General features: G+C 28.7%; 3 protein-coding genes across 3 annotated transcripts; 2 read left to right on the top strand and 1 right to left on the bottom strand.

Moving 5' to 3' along the window:
* The first annotated feature begins 1,549 nt into the window (after positions 1–1,549).
* On the top strand, positions 1,550–2,672 carry LOC113389758 (zinc finger protein 39-like). The gene has a single exon (XM_026626767.1). The coding sequence runs from the start codon at positions 1,572–1,574 to the stop codon at positions 2,670–2,672; it is 1,101 nt and encodes a 366-aa protein (XP_026482552.1). The 5' UTR covers positions 1,550–1,571.
* A 3,311-nt stretch (positions 2,673–5,983) lies between these two features.
* LOC113389757 (zinc finger protein 525-like) lies at positions 5,984–7,067 on the bottom strand. Its single transcript, XM_026626766.1, has one exon. The coding sequence runs from the start codon at positions 7,013–7,015 to the stop codon at positions 5,984–5,986; it is 1,032 nt and encodes a 343-aa protein (XP_026482551.1). The 5' UTR covers positions 7,016–7,067.
* Positions 7,068–7,467: 400 nt separating this feature from the next.
* On the top strand, positions 7,468–9,120 carry LOC113389756 (zinc finger protein 888-like). Its single transcript, XM_026626765.1, has 2 exons — positions 7,468–7,552; positions 7,794–9,120. The coding sequence occupies exon 2, from the start codon at positions 7,801–7,803 to the stop codon at positions 9,118–9,120; it is 1,320 nt and encodes a 439-aa protein (XP_026482550.1). The 5' UTR covers positions 7,468–7,552; positions 7,794–7,800.
* The last annotated feature ends 895 nt before the right edge of the window (positions 9,121–10,015 follow it).

Genomic DNA, 10,015 nt, shown 5'->3' with positions numbered 1-10,015 from the left:
CTGGAGAACGTCCTTACAGTTGTGAAATATGTCTTAAAACATTTGTCACAAAAACGAAATTTCAACCAACATAAAGTTATTCACACTGGAGAGCGACCTTATGAATGTGAAATATGCAAAAAATCATTTTCAGCAATGAGAGTATTAAACAACATAATAGAATTCACACTGGAGAAAATCAATTATAAAAGCAAACCAAAGAACATCTTTATGAATGTGAAATATGCAATAAAAACATTCAAAATGAAGTGGAATTTGAAACAACATGAAAGTGTTCACACTGGAGAACGTCCTCATGAGTGTGAAATATGCAATAAATCATTCAGATTAAAACAATCATTAATTCAACATAAAGTTTCACATGGAGAACGACCTTATAAATGTGAGATATGCAAAAAAACATTTTCAGCAAGAACAATTTATTAAAACATAAAAAGCTTCATACAACTCGGTATACCTAAAAATCGCATTTGAAAGTAGATAAGTATGGCCATGCATTTGTTTATTATATCTCTTGTAACTTTAAAATAAGAATTTATATTAATCGAAATATTCTACAAATTTGTACAAAATTGAAAAGAAATAATATTGTCTCAAATTGAATATGATAGACAAGTTACTCCGGCACGTATGGGTCATGCATTATTTATGGCATCTTGTAACTTTTTATTACAAGAAAATTTTTAAATTAAATTTTAAAAAAATATTACACAAATTGAAAAAATGGCTCCGGTATGTCACAGTCTAAACGCATTTGGCAAATAATTCTATGCGACATTTTCACTTACACTGTGGTTAGCTTGGCGGCATTTTCACATTTTTCAATAGTTTTTTCACAAAATTGGAAAAGTGCTCCATAAACATAAACAGTCTAAACACACTTGGGTAAACATTTGTACCAGAGTGGAGATTAGACTGTGCTTAGCCTGGGTAATTTTTTGAAATTTTTAATCCAAAATTACAAAAATATTTTATGGAAACTAAAAAAAAGATATAATAATTTTTTATCCTCAAAAGCAATTGTTTTGTCAATACAAGCAGAAAGTTTTTTTAGGTAATCGGTCAGTAGACTTCGAGAAATGGGTACATAGTATGAAAAAGAAATAGTTTTTAGTAAAAGCGTTTAAAGTTTGGAAAGGAAATAAACCGGAGGAAATTATCATGATCAAACAGCTGTACCTACTAAAATAATTTAAATTGTGAAAAAATCTTCTCGTACACATGTTCCTTTGAATTTGTACACTAGAATACATAATAAGGAAAATTTAAATTTAAATTGGACCAAATCATCTTTTTCCATGATTTTGAATTTGCGCCGTTAACTTCGAAGTTGAAGTTGTTTCTGGTGTTGACCAATCAGAACGAAGTAGAAATGTCAAATTGTCAAAGTTCATAAATGAAGCAAACAAAAATATAAAATAATAACAAAAAACATCAGTGTTAGTGTTATAACATATTAATAATTATCAAAATTTATTCATTACACGTTCCAAACACATAATTTACAAGTCTTCTCGACTTTTAGGCTGAAATTGTTAGATAGCAATTACCATAACCTACAAAAGTTGAAAATGTCTGATGAAACAAATTCAAACACAACAATTAAAGTTGAACCGAACGAATATCCTCAGTTTAAACAAGAACTTGAAGATCATGAAAATACCACAGGCATTTGTAGCAAGAGGGATGAAATTTGTCTACAGCAATTTTTAAAATCTGAGGTTACGGTTGAGGAGGATATAAAGCAAGAAACTATTGATGAGCAAGATGCTGATACAAGTTCCAATGAAAAACCTTACATATTTAATGAAGACATCAGTAATTCAAGTTATTCAAGCACATCATTCGAAAGCGTTTCTGAAAAATGTACAACAAGCGATAATCTAAAGCTCCATGAATGTGAAATATGTAATAAAACATTCACACGTAAGACAAATTTAAAGCAACATAAAATGATTCATACAGGTGAACGTCCTTTTAGTTGTGAAATATGCAATAAAACATTCACAACGAAGCGACCATTAAAGGAACATAGAATGCTTCACACTGGAGACAGGCCTTATGAATGTAAAATATGCCATAAAACATTCGTAGCAAAGAAAATATTAAAACAACATGAAAGGCTTCACACTGAAGAAAGACATTATGAATGCGGAATATGCAATAGAACATTTGCAACAAAACAATACCTTAAAGTACATAATGTAACTCACACTGGGGAACGCCCTCATCAGTGCAAAATATGCAGAAAAGGATTCACAACAAAAGATTACTTAATACGACATGAATTTATTCACACTGGAGAACTGCCTTATGAGTGCGAAATATGCAAAAAAAGATTTCCACACCAAAATTACTTAAAAAGGCATTCAATAGTGCATACTGAAGAACGTCCTTATGATTGTGAAATGTGCAATAAAAAATTTAAATCAAAGGAAGATTTAAAACGTCATGAAATTACTCATACTGGAGAACGTCCACATGAGTGTGAAATATGCAATAAATCATTCGCACAGAAGACACATTTAACAAGACATAAACAGACTCACACTAAAGAACAGCTTTATGAATGCGAAATATGCAACAAAACATTCTCATCGATCCAATACCTTAAATCACATGAATTTAGTCCACACTGGGGAGAGTCCTTACAGTTGTGGATTATGCCATAAACATATGCAACTAAACAATCATTAGGACGACATGAAAAAAATTTCATGCTGGAGTACAACCAGAACACAATGAACAAAACTTTTGAATTGAAAATTAACACTTGCAGAAATAGGAGAAAGACTACAGAAAAATATAAAAAAGAATGAAAATACTGAAAAAAACACAACGTCTACTACACATAAAACACTACTGTATCCATCAATGTATCCAACATGTGAAGAAGAGATAAAACTAGCTGTAAGTCGAATTCTGTCTTGAGGCAATTATGGCATCGTGCCTTAAGGCAAATTGCTGGAACTTCCTGTACCGTAACAAAATGTTCGAGGAATACTGAATGTTTTCAAATAGATTATTATAAATATTGTAACATTGTCTAATTAATATTTATAAGAATTATATAAACTGAATTGCAAAGTTGAAATTATTTGTTTAAAGTATATTAGAACTATAGTCAGAATTAAAAATAAAATCAGAATTATTTTCGATATACATAAAATTAAAAAAAAAAAGTTGAAACAAAATTTTTTTTTCCAAAATCAATTATTTTGTTAAGACAAGCAGAAAGTTCTTTGAATCATTTAAATCGGACGCTTAATTCTCTCAAAAACAGCCTTTTTTACATATTTAGCTCCGTATCTTCGAAATGGCTGGGCCTGCCTTTGCCAAAAACTATTAAACACTTCTCCCAATCATTCAAATCGGATACTCCGTTCTCTCAAAAAGTTGATTTCTATTTTCTGCACCCGTTGCTCCGTATCTCCGAAGCGGCTGGACCTGCCTTTGCCAAAAACTAATCAGCACATCTCCTTATTAATAGGAATCGAATGTTTTTTGAACCATTCAAATCGGTTGATCCGTACGCTCGAAAACGTGGGCGAAAAATTGTATCCATACATACATAAACACACACACACACATCCATTTTTTCTGAAGTATGCCAAAATGTTCAGAAACCTTCAAAACGTCGAAAAATGTTAAAATTTTCAATTCCGATTTTCGGCCCATTACAATAACTTACCCTACGGGAAGTTAATAAATTTTCCATATACATCATTCATATTAAACAAATGGTTTTAAAGTTATGAGATCTATAATACACTAGTGTAACTTTACTGAATACTTTGCTCCGGATGATTTAACAATTGTAATAATTTTTTCTTTTTTTATTAGAGTCCATGTCTCTGATCCGCAGAGAACACAATTTATTTAGTAACATCATGCCATCGTTTTTCACACAATATTATTATGAAGTAGTTACTGTATGTTTTAATTTAAAATTTTGTGTAGAAAAATTGATTTCAACAAACCAAATACTTTATCTTGGGCATTGGAAAATAATTTGACGATCAATAGTGGTTAAAATATTAAATAAACAATTAAGTAAATATTTAAATATAAATATATATATATATATATATATATATATATATATATAATTTATTTATAAAGTTAACCTAAATTGTGCAACTTACCCCAACAAGTCTTGAAAACACTCGTACACATTTTAAAACTATTGACACTTATAAATAACTTATTAAATATGTGTAATTAACGATAACAATTAATAATTAGTTATAATCAATTTAATATAACGACTTTAACACAACGAACTTTATTTAAAACTATTTCAATTAACATCTATTTTTTGCCGACATTTGCAAATATCAAACTGCACGTGTTGAGGGGTTCACAGGACCTTAAAAAAAATGCGCGAAATTTAAATAGATAATTGATATATTTTATATTATAATATTTATATAATTACTATTGTATTATATTATAACTGCTCTTATATTTATATTATTTATATAGCTTAGCAACTTTTAACGTTAATGCAATGGTTTTAATTTCAAAAAATAACTTTAAAACTAATTCGATATCTTGCGAATTTTAAATGGCGGGTGTGGAGGGGTTCACAGGACCTTAACAAAAAAGCGCAAAATTTAAATTGATAATTGACTTTGACATTATATTATATTATTCATATAATTACTATTGTATTATATTATAACTGCTATTATATTTATATTATTTATATAGCTTAGCAACTTTTAACGGTAATGCAATGGTTTTAAATTCAAAAAATAACTTTAAAACTAATTCGATTTTGCAAAAATTAAATGGCGGGCGTGAAGGAGTTCACACAGGACCTTAACAAAAAAGCGCGAAATTTAAATTGATAATTTGAATAATATTGAGTTTAGTTAGAATTTGCACTTTGTACTAATAATTGCAAGACTAACTTATGTATGGAAATGTTTAATACTATTCGATCAAAATAAATTTAGTTTGGCAAAAACAGTTTTTAATATATATTATATACTCAATTTTACTCATAATGTTTATTACTTAAGTAATTGTGTATTGTAAGCTTAAATTTATTTATCATAAATTTAAATATATTTACCATATCATATTTATCTTTTATTCATAATATCCTTCTAGATCATTCAGTATCTTCTATTTTTTATCTCGATTTATGAATATTTTTGGAAATTTCTTTCTTGATTCTATTTGTATATCGTCAATTTTTTATCTTCTAGTTGGAAATTTGTGAAGTCTACCAATTAGAATACAGAGACTTCCTAAAGTGCATCGTTCCGTACCAAGATCTCTTGAACAGGATTCAGGAACAAGCTATGGAACGAGTCAGGCATACTGCTCTTCTAGACGATGTTGGAATGGATACCTTGATGAAACAAGATTTTTAAAAATATATATTTGTATAATAATAATTCAATGCATAAACTTATGTATATATAATAATAATGGGTAGTTTTGAATAAAACGACTTTGAATTCGATATTTCATTTTTAAGCAATAATACAATATATATATACACGTATATATATATATATATATATATATATATATATATATATATAACTATCAAGATATATATATATATATATATATACCGAAAAATGATACCATAACGGTAATGTGAAAATAAAATTAAAATCAATAATCATGTCATTATTAGGTTTTTATTTTTCAATGAAATCATTGAAGGATCTTATTTCATATTGTGAAGACTAATATGAAATAATGCATATATAAATGTATAGACATTTCAAAATTGAATAGCCATAGTCAAAATTATTTATTTCAACTATTTAAGTTAAATATAAACTTCTTCTTTAAAAATATATATACTTTAATTATATTTCTCTATTAAAAATTTATAATGTTTTATTTATAATTATTTAAACATTTATATGTAAGTTATTAAACAATTGCATTCAATTCACTTTTATCAGTAATAGTGTTAAAAAAAATTCATAATTTGCAATTCCACAAAGAAAGGTTTTTATGGTTGGCTAGTTTCCGGCAAATTCAAAACTTTTTTTGAACGTTTTTTATTCATTCCAGCATGTACTCCTCTTACATGTAATCTTAACGAATCTCTTATTGCAAATGTTTTATTGCAAATTCCACAATTATAATTACGTTCTCCAGTGTGACTAATTTTATGTCGAGCTACTGATTGTTTTGATGTAAATGTTTTTTTGCATATCTCACATTCATAAGGACGCGCTCCAGTGTGACTAATTTTATGTTGAGTTAATGTTTTTTTTAATGTGAATGTTTTATTGCATATTTTGCACACATGAGGGTTTTCTCCAGTGTGAATTGCTTCATGTTGTTCTAACGCCCGCTTTGCTATGAATGTTTTAGGACATTTTGGGCAACTGTAAGGTCTTTCTCCAGTGTGAATTGTTTCATGGTATTTCAAATTATGCTTTGCTTCGAATTTTTTATGACATATTTCGCAACTGTAAGGGTAAATTTTTTCAGTGTGAGTTTTTTCATGGTAATCAAAAGTCCGTTTTTCTTTGAATGCTTTATGACATATTTTGCAAATGTAAGGACGTTCTCCAGTGTGAGTTATTTTATGTTGTTTTAAATGACTCTTTATTTTGAACATTTTATTGCATTCTTCACACTTGTAACGTCGTTCTTCTGTGTGAACAAGTTCATGTCTTTTTAATGATTTTTTTCCGGCGAGTGTTTTATTGCATATTTTACAACTAACAGGATGTTTACGGGAATGAATCACTCTATGTTGATTTAAATTTCTCTTTTGTGGGAATGTTTTATTACATATTTCACATTTATGAAGCTTTAGATTATTGCTGGTTGTACTTTTTGTAGAAACGATTTCGAATGATTCGCTCGATTTACTTGAATTACTGGTGTCTTCATTGAATATGTGAGGTTTTTCATTGAAACTTGTATTAGACGTAGCATCTTGCCCATCAATCTTTTCTTGTTTAATTTCCTCATCAATAGTAACCTCAGATTTTAGGAATTGCTGTAGACAAATTTCATCATTATCCATACAAATACCTGTTTTATTTTCATAATCTTCAAGTTCTTGTTTAACTTGAGGATATTCGATTGTTTCAATTTTGATTATTGTGTTTAAATTTGTTTCATCAGACATTTTTGACATGTTTGACATAACTTGAGAAAATAAAGGTCAGTTTTTTTTTGGTTTTATTACATATATAAGTATTTTTGCAGTGATAAAAAACTATGGTTATTGGTTAGAATTTGACGTTTGAATTTGTACGAAATTCAAACTGTCAGCTGTCAAGTTTGACAGGGTTGCCAGATTTAATTCGAGACGAAAAGTGAAGTCTGAAGTTAGATTCATAACAAGTTTGACAGGTGACAGCAAGTTTAAATAAAAATGGCTGACAGTTTCTTATAAATTATTTATTTTATTAAATATTGTTATATTATATCAAAACTACACAATTTAATAAGTAAATATATTATGTGTGCATTATTTTTAATTACAGCTTCAAATATTATATTTATTTTGTAACGATCAATATTATAGTGTACCGAATGTTTAGTTAAATTAGTGCAGGTACGTGTTTTTTTATAATTATTAATTAATACTTGATTTTTAATACTAAAATCAGTTGTAGTTGACATATTAAATAAATCTTAGTGTGTTTTAATACATATCTACGTACGCTCTGCAAAAGTAGATGCTCGTTTTGAGGTCCATACTTAGTAGTTTCTGTTTACTTTGATCATCTTAGATGAAAATGCATTTTCTTTGTACCATAATCAATGCTAATTACAAATATTAAATAAAATTTCAGATAATAAATGGCTGATTCTCTATCTGATTCTATTCTGGAGGTTAAAACCGAACCACCAGAATTTCCTATTGAAGACATTAAATGTGAAATAAAAGATGAGCCTGAAGATGATGAAACATGTCTGGAGAGATTCATGAATTCCGATATAACAATAGAAGATGAAGTCAAACAGGAATCCTATGAAGCATCTCATTATGAATGCGATATATGTAATGAATCATTTACAGGGCAGCATGATTTAGAACAGCACATGCTGGTACATAGTCATGATTGCCCATTTTGTTCAGACACTTTTCTAGATTCAGGCGCCTTAGATATACATCTGAAAATTCATGCAGATGAAAAGCCTTTTGTATGCACAATTTGCAATGAAGCATTTACTGGGCAATTTGATTTGGATCAACACGTTTGTGTTTGTAATGGAGAGACAGATACAACATTGAATAAATTATCTGATAATCAAAAACAAAGTAAGAGTACACAGAGACCACATAAATGTAAAATATGTAATAAGAGTTTCAACTATCCAAGTTACTTGAAAGAGCATTTGCTTATTCACACTGGAGAACGTCCTTACGAATGTGAAATATGCAATAAGACATTCAGACAAATGTCCGTCTTGAGAGCACATAAACTTATTCACAGTGGGGTTCGTCCTCATAAATGTGAAAAATGCGATAAGACATTCAGAAAAATGACCAACTTGAGAGTACATAAATTAATTCACAGTGGGGTTCGTCCTTATAAATGTGAAATATGTGATAAGACATTCACACTACCGGATACTTTAAATAGACATATGCTCGTTCACAGTGGGGTTTGTCCTCACAAATGTGAAATATGTGATAAGACATTCAGAAAAATGGCTGCCTTGAGAGTACATAAACTCATTCACAGTGGGGTTCGTCCTCACAAATGTGAAATATGCGATAAGACATTCAGAACAATGGCTGCCTTGAGAGTACATAAAGTCATTCACAGTGGGGATCGTCCTTACAAATGTGAAATATGCTATATGACATTCACACAAATGAGTAGCTTGAGTGTACATAAACTCATTCACACTGGGGAACGACCTCACAAATGTGAAACATGCAATAAGACATTTGCTCGAGTGAATACTTTGAAGAGACATGTGCTTATTCACACTGGGGAACGACCTCACAAATGTGAAATATGCGATAAGACATTTACACAAGCAAGTAGCTTGAGAACTCATATGCCCGTTCACAGTGGGGTACGGCCCCATAAGTGTACAGTATGTGATAAAACATTTGCGCGGCCAGACACCCTGAAAAAGCACATCGTTGTGCACAACAAAAAGTAATTATAAATATAAAGTATGCAATAAGGGATTTTTCCAAATGGCTGTGCTATGAAATATGTAAAAGATATTTGTAAAAATGGAGTTGAAAGATCTATTAATTAATTTTTGAACGTATGTTTACAATATGAATTATTTTTGTATGTTTTATAAATATAAACAAATAATGTTATAATGATTGTTTCATTGTAATAATGTTTTATATCTGCTGTAAGTTTAATTATTATTTTGTAAACAATTTGAATAAATTTTTGTATTTATTTCATAACATATTTGAATGTTATTTTGTCCATATTTTATATTTTTCACAATTTTACTAGTTTAAATAACTTTTGAACATTTGAAGGTAACATAATATATTTTAATAAAATATATTTAAATTAAACTAGTATTTTTTTATTTAATTAGTTTCCTGAATGAGAACTTTGTGCAAATATTATTAATTTGCAAATATTATTTATTATTAAATTTATCTATTATGATTTTAAGGTAATGTGTATAGTCTTTGGATATGTGATATGAATGTATACGGTAAAGAGCATATTTCAAATCTACAATTTTTATTAATAAATAAAGTATTTTTTATTATTAATAAAGTATTTGACATTTTTTTTAGAAATATGTTTATAATATTTTATTTATAATCATCATATTAATCTGTATCTTTAATATTGTAGTATATGATCGCCTTGTCTACCAGTTTACTTGTTTATTAACTTCCCGTAGGGTAAGTTATTGTAATGGGCCGAAAATCGGAATTGAAAATTTTAACATTTCTCGACGTTTTGAAGGTTTTTGAACGTTTTGGCATACCTAAGAAAAATGGATGTGTGTGTGTGTGTGTGTGTGTGTGTGTGTGTGTGTGTGTGTATGTATGTATGGATACAAATTTCCAGTC

The sequence above is a fragment of the Ctenocephalides felis genome, unplaced genomic scaffold (assembly GCF_003426905.1).
Source record: "Ctenocephalides felis isolate EL2017-DRISC unplaced genomic scaffold, ASM342690v1 CF-g0.4_SCAFFOLD_03573, whole genome shotgun sequence".
In the NCBI taxonomy this organism is placed as follows: Eukaryota; Metazoa; Arthropoda; class Insecta; order Siphonaptera; family Pulicidae; genus Ctenocephalides; species Ctenocephalides felis.
The sequence above is the reverse complement of the archived record's forward strand: the minus strand, read 5'-3'. Positions and strand labels throughout refer to the sequence as shown.